Genomic DNA, 24,143 nt, shown 5'->3' with positions numbered 1-24,143 from the left:
GACTGTGGCATTATTTCTTTGGTAACCGCCCTCAGAGATCTTGTAGAGGGTTTACGATCTCTCCTTTAATACATACAGGAGATACACACCGGGGTAGGTAACTTTCCTAAGTTCCCACAGATAGTATGAGTTCATGGACATTATTAGATTTTAACAACAGCAAGGCTGGGTAACCTCAAGTGAACAGCTGTGATTGAAATGGCTAGGGAAAGGAACCTGACTTCTCAGTCTACTGGAGGGCCCCTTTGCTTGAAAAACTTCAACATGAAAGAAAAAGATGATTGATATACTTCAGTTGACTTTTAATTAAACTGTGTTGCCCATGCACTCTTTAGTTTAATGCCTGTGAAGTCATTACCAAAGCGGAAATGGGAATGAGTGGGTTTCCATGCAGGGTTGGTGGTTTTAAAAAGCAGTGTTGATGAGCTGATATATGTGATACTTTAACAGGTACATTTTCCTGACTGGCCCCCAACTCCAGAAATCAAGGAAAAGAGATTTTTTGATACAACAAGGTCTTATGTGCTTCTAGTCCATATTGCAGCCACTATTTGCTGGCAAAATACATTCTCTTCTCAAAAATCCATGCATGTGACTTCTTTTCTTGATTCTTCTGGGAATAACCATTTCTCTAGAGACATTAAAAACATCCTTACTAAGGATGCCCTCTTCCTAACATAATACAATATTTTTTAATTTCAAGAACTCTTATTTGAAACAGAAGCCAGTCTTTTAGGTTGAAAACTTGAGGAGCAAACGAGATTGTGTTTTGCCTTTTGTAAGTGGCTAAAGCCAGTCACCACTGGCTGGTGCTGGGCTTACTCGCCTCTGAGAGTGTGGTGCTACTAGGAAAGTGGAGAGAATTATTTACCAGGTCGTGGGAACTGAATATGGGCCTGTTCAAAACAGTAGCTTAAAGCCACATTTAGGGTCTTTACTCATGGGATATACCAGCGAGGGAGTAGAGAAGAAAGGAATAATACAATTTGGATGAGTATAAATGAAATGAAGGTCGGAGTACTTTAAAATCTTGCTCAAATGTATTCATCCCTCTTGCTTTTTTATTTTCAAGTTCTTTATTTGGAACTGGCCAGTACCTTCACAATTCTTCTGGTAGTTTGAATTTTAGCGGTTGCTAGTGTGTTCCAGAGCAGTGCAATCCACAGTAAGAAATCTGTTTTGCACAAACATCTAATATATAAGATGCATATCTGATATTGCCCATTAAAAATGTTGGTTATGACTCATTAAATTAACTTCACATCCCATAAATAGGTCAAAACCTACAGTATAAGAAATGGCCTAATTCTAAAATTTCTTAGTGTTTTCTCCTCCTAGATCTAGAAGCTCAGGATGCTGTTTTTTATTTTTGTTCAGGCCATTGGGCTTCATCCTTCGTTTTAAAGCCTGGAACATATCTAAAGTGCTCACCAACCCTGCCATAGCCTCATTTACTAAGTATTTAAAGGTGTACAGTTTTCTGTGTGGCATGCTGTCTTCTGTTTTCCAAGGCTCATGAAGAGTAAGCGATGTAAAATCATTTTTTTCAAAAAAATAATAACCTAGCTTCTGCTTATAGGAAATGATTGAGGTAGGACTTCTTTTTGAAAACATAGCTGGCTGAGTTGCTGCAACTTAAAGGTAATAAATAGAATATTATTATTAACTTACTGAAATGGAACAGAGAAGTACAAATATGCTTTCAAATGTTTGACGAATACAAGAGTTTCTTAAATCAGGTTGTATTTATTAAAAGCAAAATACAAAATACCTTGGAATTCAAAATTACCCATTGCAATGTTTATCCCCTAACTGGTTAGTTCTAAAGAAAAAATGTAATCATTTCAAGGCAGGTAATAAAAATATTTTAAGACAGAATTACATAATACACTTGCTTGCAGACTGACTTTATTCAAGCTTTGAGGCCTCAATATATTCCTCTACGTTTTCAACCGTTAATATCCCAAACCGATTGTTTCCCTCGTACCAACATCTACTGTCTGAGGTGGTTCCCGCTCTGTTCTTTGACTGGCGGGTACCTTGTTTCTTTCGCTTTTGCTTTTTTGAATTTGGTTTACCCTTCAGCAGGAATAATTCAGCAGGGGCATATGACCTTGTGGCATGGAACAGATGTTCATAAAGCTGCTTTGCTTCAGGACACGTGCTCAGGAGACTTTCTACGGTGGTTGATGTTAGCAGTTGTCGGCACAGTCCATGCACGAGGCTTCCACTATACAATCTGTTCAGCACGCACATGAGAGAGAGAGAGAGAGAGAGAGAGAGAGAGAGTGAGTTAGAGTTGAAGCAGTGTCAGTGCACTGTGACAACCATCATTAACATGGCTTCAATGAATGCATCTAAACACTGAGAGCTCTTCTATAAAATCATTCAAATTAAGAATAATCTGTTCCTTGAAGGAAGGAACTGAGTTGTTATTTAAAAGATTACTTCTCAGCTAGTGACATTTTTAACATCAAATTCAATGATGGATGCTTGCTGGTTCTACAGCTAGCCCAAAATTGAGCAGGCCTCTTAACACTTCAAAGAAAAGGAATTAAAAATGCCTCTGATAAACCAAACAGGTAGTCTGTTGAAATAAGAAAATTTAATGGCATCATTTGCAAAGCTGTCACTTACTTTGGACTAAAAACCTACTTCATAAATATAAGATGGGATTAACTGAAAGCCACAAATTTAATATATAACTTACTGCCAGATCTGGCCAACCAGTGCTTTAGCAATTGATGTATAACTCCCATCATTTAATTAGGGTAAAACCATCACTTAAAAAGCCTTAGTACTGCTGAGATGTAAGAACAGTGCTTTTACTGAAATCATTAAGAGAACTGTTTGGTCTTGTTTACCCTTTTTTTGGGGGGTGGGGGTAATTATTTTTGTATTTTTTCCATTATGATTTATGCCCCTTATACACTCCTCCCCTCAATCACCACACTGTTGTCCATGCCCATGAGTCATTTTTTTCGTTTTGTTCAATTCCTCCACCCCCTAACCCTTCGCTTTGCCCCATAGCTGTCATCCTGCTCTCTATGAGTCTGTCCCCATTTTCTTTGTTAGTTCAGTTCATTAGATTCCACCTATAAGTGAAACCATATGTATTTTCTTTCACTCATTGGCTTATTTCACTTAGCATCATGTTCTCTCCAGGTCCATCCATGCTGTTGCAAAGGGTAAAATTTTCTTCCTTTTTTATGGCTCAGTAGTAGTCCACTGTGTAATGTCCTGTAGTTGTTTTATCTACTCATCTAGTGATGGATATCCTGTTTTGTTTTTAAAGGGATTTCTGGTATTTAGAGCGCATCCAGTCAAGAATGACCTAAGTTATTAAAGGCTAAAAATAAAGTATCCATAGGTCTAAGGCGAATTAAAATTTCACTTGGTAAAGGATTCTAGGGTTAGCTCACATATTAAGGCCCAGAGACATAGTAACAACACTACTGCTAGGAAGTTTTTCACCTTGAGGCATTTAAAGTCACACAGCATATTTTGCATGCTTCCATATATCACTCATTTATTCAACAAATATCTGCATACTTACAATATGCTAGGCACCGGGGCTACAACAATCCATAAAATAGACAAGTTCCTGTACTCTCAGAGTTTAAGTTTACATTCAACTGGAGAGAGACAAAGCATATATACAATCTCAACTCCATTTTCAAAACTCTCTTCATTTTATCTTCTTTAATCACCAGGATGTCCAATTCTTTGATCCTACCACCTTTTCACTGGCCCACACACTACTGCTACATTTCTTTTTTACGCAGTTTAAATTCCATAATCAAACATTACAAATTGCTTCCTGGCTGCGTCTCCCTTCATACATGCCTGGCAAAACAAAAGCCTTAAAGTGCATGTAAGCATCTAATAGCCATCTCACGAGAATAAAACCTCCATGACAGCAGAAAAAATTTTTTGATGTTTTGTTCATTACACCATAAAGCAGAGTAGGCATTTAATATTTGAATGATTGAGTGAACAATATGCCAAATGGTAAGAAATGCAATTATGAAATACAAAAGAGTAATAGGGCGAGAGTGACTGGAAGCAGAGTGATATTTTAGTAAGATGATCAGAAAAAGCTTTTATGAAGTGATATTTGAACAGACTTAAAAGAAATGAAGGAATAAATTATACCCAACCAACAACTGTCTTTTTAAAAAAATTTGGAACTGATTTTTAAAAATTTGATCTAATCATGGACATTTTCTTTGAGAATATAGAAATAATTTAATATTTTCCTGTTTCCAGTTCTTTAGCTATAATAGTGTTCCAAGACCAATGATACTAAGATTTATTTTAAAAAATAACTTCTGTGCTTTAAATATGAATAAAAGTGTCCGCTTCTGCGAGCAGCCGTCTAAGCTGGGTCCCCGCGGTGCTCACCGAGTCAGGTCCGGCTCGGGGAGGGGCGTGGACAGCAGCTGGTTGAGGTACAGCGCCATCTGCAGGCAGCACTGCCACTGACAGAAGACGTGGGCCGTGTCGAGGTTCAGTCTCGCGCCAGGCTGCGCCTCCTTCACTCTTTGGAGCTCTTCGTACAACATCTCAGCGCCATCCTCCCGCACACCGTCCTTGTCTAGATAAAGAAACAACCCAAGGGCGGTAGTTCCCAAAACACTGTATCAACCTGTAATTTTCTCCATATATAAAACTTCAAACTCCGTAAAGAAAAAAACTGGTTTCAATAACCAAAATGCTTTTCTTTTCTGGCTCTTTATTATTTTAATACCAATGTAAAAGCCTTGCTGTATAAATTGAAATATTATACTGAAATACCGTTTTAATGATAATTAACTTTATTCAACTTTAAATTATTTTTTTCTTTAATCTCTTCCACTGGTGTACCTCCTGACTTTAAACATATCTGCATCAAACTCTCCAAACCATGTCTGTCTCTGAAAAGTACAAATCAGCTATTAAATATCATTCTTTTTATCGTTCTCTTCCACCAAACTCCCTTTCATGGAGACCTTCATGCGATAGTGCACTGTAGCCCATGTGTTCAGAGCACATTTGAATTTCTGTTCTATGGGAGGAAAACAAAAGTATGACTCAGAGGGAACGTGGCAGATCAGCACTTTTCTCAGAGAGGATAAGGGAAAGGAGCAACAACCCCGGGAAATGAAGAATGCTGTGTGTGTTCACCCAGAAGCTCCTGCGGGCTGGTGTGAGCAGGGTGCACAAAATGACGTCCAGACCAATTTGAAGGTAATAAAAACGAGGCCCACCTTTTACCAATTAGCGAGCAGCAAGGCACTGAGCCTGCCTGGGTGCCGGGTCCACAATTCCTAAAAGAAAAGAAACAGACCCTTGACATGCCCCTTCTGTTGGACTCAGGTAAAAACTTAATAGGCTTGTGCTCTGAGAATTTTAATGAACTATATTTTTCATTCAATGAGAGGAAATAGCCTAAACTTGTGTCTTAACCATTAGTGGGCCTATGTGTTCTGCATTAAGTTGGTTGTCTGACAGCTACTGCCACACCTGGGGTTTCTTGGAGTCTATGCTGGTTATTTTACTTAACTTATTTTAAAAAGTAAACTCAGAGTAGCACTAGCCAGTAGAACTTTCTGCAATGATGGAAAGTTCTATATCTGTGCTGTCTTCTAACTACAGGTGGCTACTGAGCACTTGAAATGTGGTAGTAGCTCAGATAGTACTGTTTTAGAGGGTGTTAACTATTATACATGTTTACATAAAGTGCTACAGCATTCATATCTTTAAAGAGAATAATTCCATTAGGGATTTGAAGTACTCCAGTGCATCAACATTTATTTCACCTGATATTTAAATTTAGATGAAATTGCCTCAAAGTATATTTCTCCAATAGAAAAAGAAGTTACTGCTTCCTTCATCACTACTTACATACTTATGAAAACTCACAGTGGAGATAAGAGAAAGCAAAAAAACATCAAAGCATGAATGTTTATTATAATTGAGGTATTCAGAAGGTTCACAAATGGGAAACTTTAAATGTTTCTGGTGATGATGTTGCAGCTGTACCGATGATAGGGACAGGGAGAGAAAGGTGGAATACAAAGTGCAACTGACATCGGTTACACTTCACAGGTTAAAGCATTTAGGCGCCACAGAGCAGGTGGGATTGGGCAGTGTCAGTGCATCTTCACTGCTGTGCCCTTGAAGTCAAACCCTCCAGCACTGAGCCTGGCACAAAGAAGTGCTCAAAAATATTTACTAATGAATGAATGATATATTGGTGCTTTCATCTCTAAGTTCTGATATAACTGATAGGAGTAGATGATACAAGCATTTTTTAAAAACTTTCTTTATTGTAAGTAACAAACAAAAATATACTTCTGGAATTTCCAGATACCTACCAGGGCTGTTGAGTATGGCATGCAAGGGCCCCATCAGCATCCCCAGCAGTAAGGCTTGTAGATGATGAAGTTTTGCCTTAGCTTCCATGTGCTGCAACCAGTAGCAACTGACAGCAATGGGCAACTTCAAAGAAGAAGGGATGGGGTCCAGGATGGACTGTTTCACCTTTAATGTTTCCAACAGAAGTACCTGCCGTCTAGCCAAAGAGAGCTGAAAATATATACCAAACATCTTGCAAGTTACTTTGGGGGAATTTTTTTTTTTTTTTCCTAGTATGAAGAGACTTTGTGCAAATGAAATTGCTGCTGTCAGATTCTTATCTTACTGTGTAAAAAATCAGCCACACCCAACATTTAGAACATGAATAAGGTGCTTAATAAATATGGTTGAATGAATATATGTACTGTCTACTCCCACCACACAGCCCTTGCTCATGTCATTCCATCCTCCAAATAGGCTGGCTGAGCAGCTTCCGTACCCATGTCACTTGGGAAGCTTGTTAAAATTTCAGTCCTCAAGCCCTACCCCCCAAATTTTGGTTCAGTAAATCTGAGGGATCCCAGAAACCTGCATTTTAACTATTCTGCTTTGAGAAACAATGATTTATACTCAACCAATCCCTTACTTGGCAGTGAATATTTAGACCCCACCTTCTGCACGATGCCATTACTTATCACCTCTAGAAGAAACTTAGATTATGTGCACCCTTGTAGCATGGCATACAGTTTTCTATTTGTTTGGGTCTTGCCTCATGTTTGTACCCAGCTGAATGTTTTATTGTCTTTGTGTTCTTCTACACAGGGTGCCTATTTGTAGGTGAGAGGTATATTCAAGGGAGATAGGAATATTTGTGCTTGTAGTTACACACCAGATTCACTTTTACTCCATGCTTTAGAGAGTGCACTTCAAGTAAAAGGAAATAAACAGCTATGAGGGCTTTGGGCTACCTGCTGAAATAATCTTACCTTAATGAATCTTAAGACTGAACAACCACAAGGGCCCTTGCAGGTCACATACTTATACAGATGAGGAAATTAGGACTATTAAAAGGGTGCCTTCAGAGGCACTTGACGATCAAACTTTAAGAGAAAAATATAATTGTATTCCTAGCGTCCGCTAGACAGTTTCTTAACTTTCTGAGGGTCTGAGTCATTTCTCAGCACCAAACACCTAATTAGTAGTCAATAAGTGTGCTGACAGCTGAGAAGATGTTAACCCAAAATAAAACACTTCATAATTGACAAAATAGTTTCATCATCAGTGCATGACAGCATTAAATCAATGATTTATAAGTACTAGTTTTAATAATACTGTAATAAAAGTTTTCTAATTAGAAATATGTAAAGTGCTTTACAGTATAATCAATCACCCCTGTGAGAAGTAGCATAACTACTTAAATGTAAAGTAAAACAAAAACTCTTCTTTTTAATCTCCTAAACTGGTAGAAAAACACACCAAGTAAAGGCTAAGGAAATACACGCATTCTTTACTGACATATAATGCTTAAATTATTGAATTCTTTAGCCAAGTTACAACACAGGAACAAAGCAGAGTCTGAGCTTGACTTCGGAGATATTCTGTCCCCCACTAACTCTGTGGCCTTGGGCAAGTTTCTGACCATTTCTATAGACAGTCTAATCATCTGAAAATGGGCATTATAATGAGTTACACAAAATGTCCCATGGAACCCACTAATCCTTAGCCCCTTCCGAAAGGGGCACTACTCTGCTCACAGCCCTTAATTCTGGTTAGGTCTTATCCCATGTGACAATTCCCAGGGGGAGGGAAAGCACAAGCTTGTGGAAGAAGCTGCCACAAAGAGGCAGAGGTGCTCAGAGAGAGGCCCGTCTTGGCACTGCCTTACTCCCCAAGAACAATCCACTTCCATTTCTCCTTATGATTATCATCTCGTTGGTTAACCTGAGTGGTGCTCTGTCCACTGCAACTAACCAAAATTGAAAAGCTATCCTATGTGGTTACTGCGGGAGTTCAGTGAGAGACTGTATAAAGTTTCTATTACAACAGTTGGCCCAAAGCAGATAAAGTATTATTACCACATCATATTAAGAAAAACAAAATGAATAGATACCATCACAAAGTTTCTATACTTGTACTTGCATTTGTCTCTGGAACCACTCTTGCACCTGATACTGTTTAGAAGTATCATGCCCTAATTAGAGCTAACATCAGTGAGATAAATACAGAATTGATCAGCTTATGCCAAGGGAAAGCCAAGTGGTATCACTGCGTAGGGAGTGAACTAAAATTTCACCTTACTTTGAATACAGTTAAGTGATGAGAACACTTGTCATCTCCACTTATCAGGGAATATAATCAGCCTGTGACATTCATGGACCCAATTGGATTTTCATTTGTGGGGAAAGTGTCCTGATCCCTGTGTCACACCATATAGGAGCAAATTAGTTCTAGATAGGGTATAGATCTAAATATGAAAGGCAAAAAAATTTTTTTTCATGACCAAGAAGTAAAAAGTAGTTTCTTAAGTCACACAAATGATAACCATAAATAATGAAAATTTAGTCTATATTAAGAACTTCTGTTCATCAAACCATATTAGACAATCCACAGAGCGGGAAAGGCTATTCACCACAATACATGTTATTTAACAAAGAACCTGTATATAACATAAAATAAAATAAAACAGAAAATGGACAAAAGACTGAACACTTACATAACAGAATGTCCAAATGACCAATGAACACATGAAAAGGTGCTCAAATAAGTCATCAGAAAAGTGCATATATAACTAGGAGGGAATTGCTTGGTAATAGGATACATATGTTCAGCTTGGAAGATATATGCCAAGTAGTCTTGTAAAATGGTTTTACCAATTAATATTCTTATCAGCAAGCTTATAAGTTCCTCTCACTTTACACCCTTGCTGATACCTGGTATTTTATAGCCTTTTAAAAACTTTAGCTATTTTAGTGGTTGTGTAGTGGCATCATTTTAGCCAATTTTAGTGGCTGTTAATTTGTACATTTTCACTAAATGACTTGCACTAGAATGTTTATAGCACTGTTCACAATAGCCCAAACTGCAAACTACCCAAAGGCCCATCGGTTATAAAATGGAAAAAAATTTTTGGTATATTCCCAAACTATAATAATACATAGCAATGAGAAATGAATTTTCTACAACTCACAGAGATATGAGTAAATCTCACATTGTGTTGAATAAAAGGAGCCAGATTAAAGAATTCATACTGTATGATTACATTTTTATAAAGTATAAAAAGTCAAGACTATTCAATGTTGTTAGAGGTCAGGATAGTGATTAAAGGGGGTAGGAGAGGGGGTGACTAGAAGAACCAGATAGTAGAGAAAGCTTCTGGGGCGCTGATAATGACTCTTCATTTGGGTGTTCTTTACATGGAAGTGTCGAGTTGGTGAAAATTCATCAAGCTGTAAAATTAGCTGTGTACTCTGCTGTATGTACATACTCAGAAGGGATGGACTGCAAAGAGGCAAGAGGAAACTTGTAGGGATGATGGATACATTCATTATTTTAACTGCAGGATGGATTCACGGATGTAAACATATATCAAAAGTCGCACTTCAAATACGGACACTTCAGTGTACATCAATTATTTCTCAACAAAGACATAAAAAATTGTTTTTAAAAAATCCTCCATTACAGCACCATTTATGTTAGGAGTGAAATATAATTTTGGCAAAACATCTTTTAGAATGTTGCTAATTTTAATTTTTAAAAAATATTTTATTTTTTTATTTTTAGAGATAGGGGGAAAGAGGGAGAAAGGGAGGGAGAGAAACATCGATCGGTTGCTTTTTGCACGCGCTCTGATGGGACCAAACCCGCAGCCCAGGCATGTGCCCTGACTGAGAGTCCAATCAGCGATCTTTTGCTTTGTGGGATGATGCCCAACCAAGCCATATGGGTCAGGTCATGGCTAATTTCAATTTTACTGGTGTAGGTAAAGTTTTAATAAATCCCTTCTCTTTGGAATTTGACCTATGCTCAATTGTCTAGTTCTGTAACCCTGGAGATGTGATAAAGTTAATTCTGTTACTTAGCATGATAAAAATGACTCTTGTAAAACTACATCTAGACTTGAACTATAAACAAACTGTAAACACCAGATGGGGACACCATATCACAGGGCTTCTGTGAGTACAGTGACTTGTAAGTAAGCATGTCCCTAGCAGAGACCCTGAAAGTGATGTCTATGGAATTGTTACAAGAAAGGTTGAATCCTGTGGGGAAGGAGGCCAATGAGACTTTTCCTTTCTTTAATTGAGATAATTCACATAATAAAATTTACCCTTTTAAAGTGGTTTTTGTATATTTATAAGTTTGTGCAACCATCACTAATTTTTAGCAGCATCCTTAGCCTCTGCCTACTAGATGCCAGTAGCAACACCTTCCTCCTTCTACCCCCACACCCACCCCTTCCCCCAGGCAGTGACAATCAAAAGTGTCCCCAGACATTGCCAAATGTCCCCTGGGGGGTGAATCATCTCCAGTGGAGAACCAATGGTGTAGAATGGTGCAAGGTCTCTCACAGAGGAAAGCCGGATTCAAACCTGCTGGGAAGCTATGGTTGCTGTCTTACATCCCTGAGTAGACAGGCACCAAGAGTGATCTGTGAGAGTCTTGTGAATCTGAATATTTAGTTGGATCTAAGAAAAACTCCAATGGGCATTGAAATTGGTAAATTTATCTGCATGTAATTTGTAAATTTGTGTTAGCATAAGCAGTTTCATATCTGTTTGTAATTTTTAATATACTTATGTAATCAATAAGAATTTTTGTTTTTACTTTGAAAAGGGGATTAGTCTAGTGTTACTCAGATTTAAGCAGCACTACTTAGGCTAAGAGTCATTTTTCCATTATCAGACTAAGCTAATCACCATGATGCTATAAATTCAAAGCCCAAAAAAAGGTCTTCATCAATAAAAAATAAAAATAGACCTAAGCATCAGTATTAATCTGGTTAACTGAAATTTGATGCAGCTGATATGTTAATTATGCCTATGATCAATGCCTTTAGGCACATCTTTTTTTTTTTTTTTGTAGCTCATAATTTTTTCCTATTATTATTTTTTTTAGAAGCCACATAACCCCATTGTATTGGTAGCTAGTAACAATATAGTAGTACTAATAATTACAGAGATAATACAGACTACTACTGAAATACAGTGAAGTGGCAGATTTGGAGCTAAAAGATCTAGGTGAGAGTCCTGGCACTGATACTCCCTGGCTGAGGTATCACATAGTTACCACTCTGAGCCCTGGTTTTCTCAACTATGAAATGGGGGAAGTATAGCAGCCAACTTCAGTTTAGTACACTGAGAGATAATATACATAAAGCACTTTGTAACCTGTAAAGTGCTTTACAAAATTTACATTAGTATTACAAACACTTACCTCAGTCAATTTGCTTAAGTCAGAATGATCCTTGGGCAGTTCTACTGCATCAACAATTGATGTTTTGATATTTTTATTCATTCTTTCCACTTCACTGAAAGCTAGAGGCCGAAGAGGCGATGCATTCAAGCACACGTTTTCCAGATGTGGAGAAACATTCAAAAGAAGCCCATAAATGACTTGCCGGATGGGCAGAGCTATTCTGTGGGCATTTGGTTGCTGCATGTTTTCCACCTGTGTGTGAAGGATGGTCCGTCTTAGCACCAAAGCATCGCTGATGAAAGGAGCAAGCTGACCTTTGGCCAAAGCCACTAGGACCCATTCTGGTAAACCCAGATTCAAGGTCTCCGGACAGGCATAAGTACCACATTGGAAGAAGTCCTGCAGCTTCACCTGGGACTGCTGGTATTCTTCCATGGAACAGCAGAGAAGTTCCTTAACATCTTCTCGATCCTTTTTCGGGAGACATTTCAGAACATTATCTAGTGCTTCAGTAGGCTCAGCAAAACGAGACAACCAATTCAGAAGTCCAAGAACTCGGTGGTGTCTCCTCCCTTTAGAACTGGCACCTCCAAGAGGAAGACGTACTTTACTTAAGAATGTCTCCATGATGGGCAGATTAATATGGTCATTTCCACATAGCACCGCAAAGAGAGGTAGTAGAGCTTTATTCATATTGCTGAAGTGATGGCAGAATGCATCAAGGGAAAAGCATTTGGCAGGGATATAGTAGTCTTGTGTGCCCTTCATAGTGTTCATATTTCTCCACTGAAAGCTATTCAATGGGCAAAACCCAGCTTTCAGGTCAAAAATGCAGAAGTCACTATCTGATGATAACACAGGGCAATTCCAATGATTAGCTAGTGTCATAATATCCTGATCTGCTTCTGAAAAGCATTGGACAAAATATACCCGCAGCTTGATCAAAACCTGGATGAACACTTCCCGGATGAGTAAGGGACAGACATACCCACCCCCACCAACAGAAAGGGAATGGGCCTTCTGGATCTTATCTCTAGCTCGATCCTTCAGAGTTGTAAGCTTTTTATCTGAAATGTCACATCCTCCATCTAATACAACATATGGACATATATTACAAGAAAACAGTGATTCAAAGAATTTTTGTACAACGTCCGCAAAAGAATCATAGTCCCCTCCATATCGAAGCTCCAAGTTTGAGTTGAAGCAAAGCCGGTGGAAGAGAGCGTAGCCATCAATAATAATTTTTGTGTCTCGCAACTTCAAATCAGTGAAGAACTCATTACTATGATCTTCCACAAAACTCATTAGTCCTCGGATACCCATGATGACTGTCTGAAGAATTGCCTGTTTAAAACAATAGAATACACTTTCAATTGGTGCTGATTACAGAGCACCAAGCCATTGTTTCCACCATCATCAAATCAACAGCAAATGCTATACAGAGCTCTTTAAGTAGGACATGTTAGGTGTCAGCATCTCATTTCTTATCTAGATCCTCAGGCAATACCAAGTAGTTGAGTGCTTTTTCATTCTCTTTTGCTTTCCCCGTGTGTTACAAGGCACAGATTCAACGGTCCATGGAGTTTGATCTTTGGATACAAATGAGGTTGCTAATAAATCTAAAGGAATATTGATTAAAGTCCATTACTGACACACTAGTACAGAACTTCTGTTGACTTTGATACTGAGATAGGCAATAGTCTTACAACACAGAATATTTGTTTTGTGGGCTCAGAGTAAAAAGTTGCAAGTCAAAAAAATTATATCCTCAATTTCATAATTAATAAGTCAGAAAGCATCAAGGCTTCAGTTAGTTAAAGTATGTAGAGTCAATGATATGGATCCAGTTTTTCTTTTTTGAAAATCAGAGTCTGGGAACTTATTTCAGGCATTGGCTTGTGGGCCCATCTTAATTGGCATAGTTTTGAGGAGGGGACATTTTCATGTCTCCAGGAACTAACTGTCCAGTTTACTGCAACCAGAGGCTCTTATCTTCTTGTCTTTGTACATCTGGCCCAGTTACCAGCAATATCCTTCAATATCTGGCTAACTTAAGTCACAGGATCAGTATTACTAGTTTTTCCTTTGGCCTTACAATCCAAAATGGCTCAGCATGGGAGTTACAAAATCGTGAGATTTTGTCAACTATGGATTTTTCTGCATTAATTTTGATTTTTAAAGGTATTGCATTAAAATGTATCTTGATTACAGAGTTTTTGAACATGCCTTGCATTTTGCGTCTTACTCATTTTCACCCTAGTCTTGGCCCTATCTCTGATAAGTATACAGAAATAATACTCATTTCTTTAGAAGTTCGTCTTGTATGTAAAGTTTGACAGCAGAAACCGTGTCAACTCATCTTAAGCTAATTGCAGAACCTTAGGTTAGGCAGTTGTTCAACAAATACGTGCTGGATAGGAGAAAGGCGCACAAAAGTTTTGATCTAAATCCTCCAACACAGGCCTTCATACCCCGCACCACCCAGGCCCTCACAACCCGCTCCTCGGACCAACAGCTGAGCCCACCTGCTCCGGCCTCCCATAGGACCGGCCAGTCCATTAGAAGCCCTCGGGAGCCAAGCAAGTACTGGAAGCGGAAGCCCCTTGCACCTGAGAGCGAGAACAGGAAGTCTCCAGGCCTACGTCACTGGGAAGCCCGGAGCCGGTAGCGCCAGACAGCACCAGGGGTAGTGGAGCGGGCACTCCAGCGGCGCGAGATCGCTAGAGGCTGGCAAGTACGCTCCGAAGTGGCTGCTGTCAGGTTAGGGCCCCGCTCTCTTTTCCCCGCCCACTTGAGTCCGAGCACACTTCCGCTCCGGTGACAGTCTCGAAGGCGCCTCTCCCGACTTCCCAGCATGCCCCGCGCTGTCTCCCTGGCAACGGTGCCCAACATCCGTGGCCCAGGTAGTCCTGGAGCTGAGTGGGTCCTGAGGGTCTGCCCAACCTAGGTTCCATTTACGGGCGGGACACTGAGCATACTTGGGCACTGCCGCTCCTCCGCTCTCGACCCGGAAAGGTATGCGAAGGAGCTCTCTGCCGGCCGTGCCTGGCTCTCCGGCGCCGGGGAGGGTAATGGACCCCCAAGCCTTCTATCTCCCTCGCTTCCCTCGACTCCTTACCTGCCGGGTCTGCTCCACTCTCTGGAGAATAAGTGTTGCTGGTGCCCCCTCGGTATGTTAACCCGCTTTGTGAAAATATCGCTTTAGGGAAAGTTGAGGCAGTTATGTTAGTTTTACCCTAAGGTTAGGCTTACCTTTAAGGTTGGATTGGTAATTTAGCAGAATCTGGTGTCAAATCTGCTTCCTCTCATTTATCATCATAGTGAAGAGAACTGCTTGGCTTCAACCTGTGATCAACACTCCCTTCCCTTGTCTTCTGCCCCCAGCCAGATCAGCTTCACCCGCAAGGGTCGGTTTGCACAGAGTGGTATGGTAGTCTTTCACTTTTCTCACGGTCTCTTCAGCTTTGTAAATTTTCTCTCCCCAAACCCTACAACACATACTTTTCCCCTTCCTCGGTCAGGTGTTGTTCTGCTGGACGCTTATTTAGTCTAACAAAGTTTATTGAACACCTACTATATGTCAAGCACCAAGGATACAAAGGTAAAGAAGCCACTATGGACAACAGTATGGAATTACCTCAAAAAACTAAAAATGGAACTGCCTTTTGAACCAGAGATTCCCCTGCTAGGATTATACCCGAAAAATCCTAAACACTGCTGGGTTTAAACGCTCATTTACAAATGGGAGCCACTGGGAAACTGGACTTCTCTGAACTCTTCTGTCCTTCGGTATACAGACACCCTTATCTCACCTTAAAGTAAGGAGAATTCCTGAGTGATATGAAGGGTCCTTTTTATTTGAAAAGCTGTAAGTCCATACATTTTTTTAACCGTTTAAGTTGGCCAGAAAGCCTCACTTTTATCCTAGCAGAGGAAGGTAACAAAAGATACATTTGGATGCCTGCTCTCCAGTTTTTGTTTTTTGTTTTTTCCAGCAGATTTCACAAACACTTTCCGTGATCTTGATAACTTCACTTACTTTTTTATTTATTCAGGGGTTTTGAGGTACGGGCCTCAGCTCTGAGTCCCAATTCAATGCTAATGTTTTAGTGTTGTCATGAGTACATAGCCACTCAGGTGATTTGATTTCTTTCTCTTTTTTAATTTCTTTCCTCTGTTTTCCCCCTCCCTCCTCTCTCTTCCTTCCTTCCTTTCTTTCTTAGCTGGTTGTAGTCTCCTCACTGGTATCAGGTGAAACTTACTTGATTAATACATTATTTCAAGAAGAAAAATGCTGTAAATAAGCAATTTTCAACTAGTGTGCCGCAAGAATTTTTAAAACATGCAATACCTGACTATTTTGTCAGGGGCACTGACCTTGTTTCCCTTAGACTGTCAAATAAAAAAATGATAACAACCAACACAGCAATAACTGTCTGGTGTGAATGACCTATTTTGAACCATAAATATATAAAGTCATAATAGAGTGGCATCAAGAGGTCACATATAATAAGGTTATGTCTGATTCGTTAATTTTTGGTACCAGAATCCTTATATATAAGTATAGTCACCTGATATTTTAAAAGTTACTTTGCCTGGCTGCTGTGGCTCAGTGGATTGAGCATCAGCCTGTGAGTCAAGTGTCGCTGGTTCGATTCCCAGTCAGGGCACATTACTAGGTTGCACATCAGGTCTCCAGTTGGGGGCGCGAGTGAGAGGCAACCACACAATGATGTTTCTCTCCCTCTCTTTCTCCTTTCCCCTCTCTCTAAAAATAAATAAATAAACAAAACTAACAAATAAATAATTATTAAAAAAAAATAACAAGATATCCAGTGTCATTACTTTAAAAAATAAGTTACTTTGGAGCAAAAAGGGTAGGTAATTACTAGTATTATTATATATTTGTAAATCAATCAAAATTATGCCTGTTTTTCTTTTCAGATTGGCAAAAATATATATTTTTTAGTGTGCCACACAATTTTAGCAATTAGTTTATATGTACCACGAGATGAAAAAGGTTGAAAATCGCTGCTGTAAATGGGCATTTACTTGTTTAGTTATGTTCTGAAGCCTATTGGCTATGTACCCCAAAATACACAGATAACATCTTGTTTTATCATTATATACAATAGGTTTTGTCTTATAGCTTTGGAATTGTTGAATAAGGAAACCTGACTACAAGTCATAGAATCTTCAATTTAAAATCTTGTTTTTATACAGACTTAAAACAAAACCCTCTTTTCATGATTAGTAACAAAAATTTTTATATCTTAATGAAATAAAAGTGATTTTGCAGTGCACATACATATGAAATGGTACTCTTTTTATAATTCTGCTATGCATTTGTAGCTCTAAGGAATTAAAACAGATTTACCTATAACACATTTGTATTCAGTTGACATTAAAATATAGTTTTAGGTTTGAACTGCTTTTGTGACATTTCTTGTTTCCACTCCAAGGAGAATGCTCCATACATAGTATGTGTAACTGAAGCTTTAGAAACTGGATCAGAATTTGCTTAGGATGGGAAAAAATTCATTCAGAATCCTTATCCCTTTTCACATCAATTCTAAGAAATGCAAATACCATGGTTTAAAGTCCACAGATGTGAAAAAAATAAAAAAGTCTGAAGAAACCAGCATCATGCTCATTTCTGGTTTAGTCTTAGCTCAGTATTTGTTATCATAAACAAATAGACATGGTGGAAAGAAAGACTTACAAAAAGGTTGCAAATATATAGATTTAAGGAAATGATAATGTTCTTATATTTGGATGTTTTTTGAAAAGTTGGTGGGAAGTATATATCTTAAACAGCTTGTTGATTGAAAAATATATATTCATCTCAGAACTTTGGGGGAAATTGACTGTAACTCAGTTTTGCCAAATGTGAATGTATTAGGGAAGTCTCCCTTCCTATGAAAGACTGCCTTCTGTGGGAATCTTCAGTATCTCTGCCTTGTAACATTTTTCTTTTTAGTGGTTAAAGTTAACCAACATGGGTAAATCCACTAATCAGGGTGCAAGCATCACTGCCAAAAACTTACACTTTTTGTTGGGAATAGTTCAACCTTTTTTAGACCTGAGCTCTGGACTTTTTATCTTTAAGGCATTGACCAGTGCTACTTGGATGAATTCGACCATCTCCTAGGAGACTTGAATGTTAAGTTTCTACAAGCAACGAAACCAGTTATTTCATGTTTGGAGCAATGCTGAAATTCCAAGAAGCTGCTAAATATGTGAGTGGATCAATAGCTAATTCCAGTTATCTGAAGACCTTGATCGCAAGAAGATATGTGCTTCAGCAGAAACTGGGCAGTGGAAGTTTTGGAACTGTCTATCTGGTCTCAGACAAGAAAGCCAAACAAGGAGAGGAATTGTAAGTAAAAATACTTTCTATAGATCTTGACTTGGCATCCTGTGTGTGCAACTTTTAGCTGATTAAAAATATGAAGTACCCTTCACTTTGACCTTTGCGTTGAGGAAATTAGCAAGAGATAGAAAAGCTCCTTGAATGGTGTCTTCAGATAAGATTTTTGAAGGCATTTCAGCAGGTGAGTAAAGTACTCAAATGACTTAGAGAAGGGAAAAGGGGTAGATTATGTCAACATAAAATTCCTATGCATCCTAGAGTCTCAATTACAACATTGCTTCAATTTAACTTGATTGGGACTTCTCAAGTGATAGAATAAGAATTGTTTATAATGACTACAGTTTTAGAAATGCTATGAAATACAAATAAATGGAAATTTATGTTTGAGGTGACTATGGTGTCTTAAAGGAACTATGGTGTCAGTTTTCTTTGCCTTTTTTCTATAGAAGAGTTTTTCAATGTCTTTAGTTATACAGTTCTCAAATTAGATATATAAACCAAACAGGAGCTCCCATTTAAAATTAGCTTATGCTGATGACCTTCTTACTACTTCTCCTTTGATTTGATTGGACCCTATAAACTTTCATAGTAGAGAAAAATGCTTAACACTGTTGAACAGTACATCTCTTACAGATAAGGATGAATCTTCATTTTTAGCTTAAAATTTATTGAATTTGCCACAATGAAAAGTTAGTTGGAACTGAAGTTAGGATAAGAAACTTGTGCATCAGAAATACAGTAGGAAGAGAAAACAAGCAAGAATGATGTAAAAAAATCAGCCCTTAACTGAATAACTCATTTCTATCCTATAACCTATTTTGAGGCTACTCTAAATTCTCCCAGCAATTGTCTGTTGGATATTTCAGTGTGGGTTTAAAATGAGTGTGATAAACAATTTTCTACTTCTTAATATTTTGTAGGAATTATAAAGGTAAATGTTACTGATGTTTCTACTTTATTTTAAAAGTCAGCATTTTAAATGGTCTCCATGACCAGAATTTTAAAAATTATCTGGAATTCATAGTTTTCAGAAAATTCCTACCCGAAGAATGGTGACAGTGCTGGTACTCTTCTGGTGTCCTTAAAACATGCTTTAAGGCTCCTACTGAAAAGAATTTTTTCCCTTTTAAGTCCTAGGGGTACTCTTCCAGCCATTTCAAACAAGATGATAAATTTCTGAAAATTACTAGAGAATCTTGATAGAAACATTGAAAGTAAGGCTTAAATATGACTCAAGACTTGTAAAACCATACTGTAAAGTCTGTATCCAGTTTGGGTTTCTTCAACTAAGGAGGAATATGAAAAAACTTAAAACAATTCACAGGAGGGCTGAAAAAAAGTTGATTAAAGGGATGTAATGTGTGGAGACCAAACTTGAAAGCTACAGACTTGAAATGATGGATGAGTGTAGTGTGTGTGTGTGCGTGCGCGCGCGTGCGGGGGTGTGCATGCGCATAAAGGAAAAGGGAGAGGGAGAGAGAGAGAGACAGCGAGACAGAGAGACACAGAGACACAGAGAGAAAGAGAATGAATATGAATATGAGAGAGAAGAGGGACTGGTTGATTGGGAAGTGATGTTAGTGACCCTTCCTGTACCTGAACTAGTCTTAAAACTTATATGACTTGAGCTGAAGATGATTGACCAAGCCTAGGTGTGTAGAATGAATCCAGTACTGAGGATATTTGACAAATCACTCGACATCAGAAGGTCTAGTCTAGAATCTCTCAGAAAGGAATCACTCGTCATCAGAAGTCCTACAACATATTGGCCACATTCAGCCTTCAGATATGTTTCGTTTGGCCTATATAGTGCTCCTTTAAAATCTAAATTAGTTGCCAGCATTTAAAAATGAGCAGCTCTTATAAAAATTGAGTCTTTTATCTTCTCTTAAAAAAAAAAAAAAGATCAAAGGATTTGGTAACATTTGCTAGCATTTTTGCCTATGTAGCCAGTAGGGACTGGAGCTGGGTAGCAGGTGGCCACTTAAGACAGGCCCTGTACTCCAATCAGCCACATTCTTGCTATTCCTCATTGTCTCTTTTACCTAACTACATCACACCTTTCCACCACCTGCCTACCTTTGTAGACATCTAATTTTATAACTCTCTGATAAAGTCATGAAGAATCATGAATAGGGCTGCTCACAAAATCCTGGCATGCTAGAAGGAAGAAAGTATAGTGTCACAATTAAGACCACAGGCTCGGAGGTGAACAGGTGAGGAAGCAAAGCCAGTCCTGTTCCTAACTGTAAGCTTAAGGTTATGCGGGTTCCTAATCTGAGCTTTAGTTTTATTATCTGTAAATGGATATATTTTATAGATAAGAAGGATTGTAATAAGGGTTAAATAGATATCTATACGTATATAGTATCAATATAAATATTATATAATAAAGGCTATAATATGAATAAATAGATATAAATTTGTTTGTAGATATATGTATAAAATATAGAATACAGATATCACATTCTCTTACATATAATTATCACTCATTAATAGTCAAAGTTAATCTTACTTATAAACAATGAAAGTTAAGAAATAATTAAAGGAAGCCTGATAAAACTTTATCTAATCATCACTCAATGACAATAATTGGAATTCTCTATCAAATGGAAGTTTTTCTTTGGCATTCCACTTTGAAGAGAGAAAAATCAAAGAAATATTATATCAAACGTGATTTTTAAAACTTCTTTAAAGAACTTTCTTGAAGTTGTAAAAATTCTATATTCTTTTGTAGTTATATAACTGTTCAAAAGAAATTGGTCCTCATAACGTTGACCTTTTAGCTGTACAAGATAGCAACTCATCTGTAATTGTTATTTTTAATAGATGTGCAGAGACAGGGAAACTAAACTCATATTTTTTTTAGACTCTTCCCCCAGAGTGTTGACAGTTGAACCTTCATTTTATGAGCAAAGCACATTAATTAGCACCACCCACTCTCTAAGCAGTTTGGTTGGGTAAGATTTTAAATTCTGAGGGGACTTCCGGCCAAGATGGAGGCTTAGATGGACACGCTAGGTCTTCCTCTACAACTATAGAGGAATACAACTACTTCAAAACAAAGGATAACTAGAAATTCCAGAAAATAAAACTACACGGAAGCCCAACATATGAAGTTATAAACCAGCGGTGCCATTTGGGCAGGTAAGAGTTAAAGAAGGCAAAGCTGTTTGCGGAGCGGCGGGCGGGGCGGCGAAAAATCCGGGAGGCAATCAAGCCCCTGACGTGCGCGACTCCAATCAAGCCCCGGGCGTGCGCGACTCCGGGCGCTGGGGAGAGCAGCCGCAGCATCGCCTTGAACAGTGAGGCCCAGGGGGGCGGGAGGACGGATCCCGGTCTCCTAGCGGAATAACTGTGTGAATCCATCTTGGACCCCCGCCCCCACAGAAAGCACCACAGGGCTGCGAAATAGGTCGCGGACAGGCAGGCGCCGGCCGGTCGCTGATTTGTGACGCGTACACAGGCACTGCCCCCAACAGCCAGCCCAGGAAAACAAAACGCATCTGTCAAAATGTGGCAGACAAATATAGAGATCCCGGTGGCACAACTCACCAGACAGCAGATAGAGAACCTGACAGATGAACAGATAAGAAACCTGTCAGAGGCTCAGTTCTGGGCCATTGTTATCAGGTGGCTTACAGAATTCACAAAAGAGCAGGAAAAAGATATGAAAGAAGCGAAAAACTTTCATAACGAAAGGAACAAAACCACATACGAGACAGATGGTGAGGAATCCAGAGTTCATTTCAACAAACTGGAATATGGAGAAGGAACAAGCAGTCAACCAATGCAGCGAGAGGAAATGGCAAGCAACAATGAGAGGATCAGAAACCTCTGGGACAGCTATAAAAGGCCCAACATAAGAATCATTGGTTTGCCAGAGAATGAGGAAGATGAACTAGAACTTGAAAAATTGAGTGAAAATATAATAAAGGAGAACTTCCCAGACTTGGGGAAGGGAATAGACATGCAGGTCCAGGAAGCAAGGAGAGTTCCTAAGAGACTGGACCCAGGGAGAACCACTCCAAGACACATTATAATCAAAATGTCAAAAATTAAGGATAAAGAGAGAATCTTAAAAGCAGCAAGAGAGAAGAAAAGAATTATGTACAAAGGGGTCCCAATTAGACTATCAGCTGACTTCTCAAGGGAAACACTACAGACAAGAAGGGACTGGCAAGAAATATTCAAAGTAATGAAAATCCAAAACCTACAACCACGAATACTCTATCCAGCGAAATTGTCATTCAGAATAGAAGGACAGAGAAAGTGTTTCCAGGACAAAATAAAACTGAAAGAGTTCATTAGATCCAAACCACCGTTATATGAGATGTTAAAGGGACTGGTTTAAAAAACAGAAGCTAGGGAGATGAAACAAAGGCAAACGAAACAGGCAACGAGAGTGGAAAAGGAACTGTGGGTAAGGGAAGCATAGTGGGGGGAGGTCAACAGGGAGGGGGAGTGGGGAGAGGGAGGGAGACGATATAGGAATTGGGGATCATGGTAGGAGGGAATGGAATAGACGGAGAGAGATTGGGAGGAACTGTATGCACAACTAATGGACATAATCTAAAAGGGGGGGACAACTGGAGGGAGGGGGGCCACCGGGTGGAGGGGAGCAGAGGGAAGGGAAATTGGCACAAATGTAATATTTTAATCAATAAAACACATTAAATCTGAAAAAAAAAAAAAGATTTTAAATTCTGCTTTATACATTAGGCCTTAAACACTGGGAATTGGTTAATGTTAGAGATGGATAAAAATTTAATTCTTTAAAGAATTTTTCTGTAATGTTTTGAATGCTGTTCCCTTAATAAGTCAGAGTATATCTGACACTCCTTTTATTGTTTTGCAGACACACCACTAACCTTTTGAGATAACACAGAAAATGTGTCATACCTTTACATACCAGACTATCCGTTGGTATTCCTTATAAAAGGAGTGACTGAGGTATACCATGAGTCCCAGATGGTCTGTAGGACACTTATTATGAGTCCCTTTGAAATATGCACTTTTTATTAATCAAAGAACTTGACAAAACGGAACAGTTACACAGTGTTTCTAATTTTTCCATCAGTGCATTGCAATTTATCATCGCGCCACTTGGGGGCACCATTCTACCACTGACATTTTTCATATACTGTGAATTTTAATTACAAGGTAAATACCATATTCCTTTGCATTTTTTATTGACTTTCTGCATTAGCTATGAGATAAAAATGTAGAAAGCACTACAGGCATTGAACTTGGTTAGTTTGTGTTTGAAGAGAACTTTCTTTTTGGCATAAATATCTGGCATTCCTTTTTTAGTTGTCACAGTAGGGTAAAATTAAACTTAAAACGAGTAGTGAATGAGATAGAGCTTTTCCCTTTGTTACATTCTGCATCATGAAATTCATAAAACTATTTGTGGATATTTTCTTTCATAATTATAGAAACTCTGGTGTAATGGGTGTGAGGATGTTAACTGATCCCTGAAGATTATCTTGTTCTAATTCTAGTTCATAATTTTATATTTTTGTTAATCTGGAAAAAAGTTATTTTGTAAACTTATTTACTTTTTTTAATCAGACCTATAAGATTTTGATGAGCCAAGACGTTATTTTGGCCCTTAACATAATACATGTAACTTAAAATTTTGAGAGGGATGGTAGGGATATAAGCTTACCCTAAAATACATGATTAAACTTGTACACGATAACTTGTTAGTGATAAAATGCATGATTAATCATGGCTACAGTCACAGTGAATTTCAACAGTCACCTTATCAGCCTTGAATACTGGTTATAATGGTTTTTATAATTTTCATCACAATTAAGATACAGTGATATTATTATGTGAAGATGATTTTCTGCTGTAACCTTTCCTTTTTGAGTTTAATACAATTTATGTATTAAACCTTTGCCTTGGACTGAGCCCCTGGGAGGAAACTGAAGCAGAAGGAAATAAGACTTGGCTCTCAGGAGCTTCCAGTCTAGAAGAGAGGCAGAATTAACATACAAAAAACAATGAG

At 38.5% G+C, this 24,143-nt stretch overlaps 2 protein-coding genes across 6 annotated transcripts in view; one reads left to right on the top strand and one right to left on the bottom strand.

Annotated features, from left to right (window-relative positions):
- Positions 1–1,746: 1,746 nt before the first annotated feature.
- ASTE1 (asteroid structure-specific endonuclease 1) lies at positions 1,747–14,548 on the bottom strand. Of its 2 annotated transcripts, none has more exons than XM_090284342.1 (5): positions 14,280–14,548; positions 11,773–13,098; positions 6,360–6,570; positions 4,405–4,597; positions 1,747–2,239 (listed from the first exon to the last, which is right to left on the bottom strand). In XM_090284342.1, the coding sequence occupies exons 2-5, from the start codon at positions 13,075–13,077 to the stop codon at positions 1,909–1,911; spliced, it is 2,040 nt and encodes a 679-aa protein (XP_090140468.1). In that variant the 5' UTR covers positions 13,078–13,098; positions 14,280–14,548; the 3' UTR covers positions 1,747–1,908. The 2 variants fall into 2 exon arrangements, with proteins under 2 accessions (XP_090140468.1, XP_090140467.1); XM_090284341.1 differs by having other exon boundaries at positions 14,364–14,548.
- Positions 14,549–14,622: 74 nt separating this feature from the next.
- NEK11 (NIMA related kinase 11) overlaps positions 14,623–24,143 on the top strand; it is a 207,561-nt gene continuing 198,040 nt past the window's right edge. For all 4 annotated transcript variants that reach the window (XM_090283006.1, XM_090283003.1, XM_090283007.1 and 1 more), the window contains exons 1-2: positions 14,623–14,769; positions 17,864–18,133. In XM_090283006.1, the coding sequence (XP_090139132.1) occupies positions 17,952–18,133 (182 nt within the window). In that variant the 5' untranslated portion in view covers positions 14,623–14,769; positions 17,864–17,951. The remainder of the gene's footprint in view (positions 14,770–17,863; positions 18,134–24,143) is intronic.

This window comes from Furipterus horrens, unplaced genomic scaffold (assembly GCF_987537825.1).
Source record: "Furipterus horrens unplaced genomic scaffold, mFurHor1.1.pri manual_scaffold_7, whole genome shotgun sequence".
Lineage (NCBI taxonomy): Eukaryota > Metazoa > Chordata > Mammalia > Chiroptera > Furipteridae > Furipterus > Furipterus horrens.
Note: the sequence above shows the minus strand (reverse complement) of the source record. Positions and strands in the feature narration are given on the sequence as shown.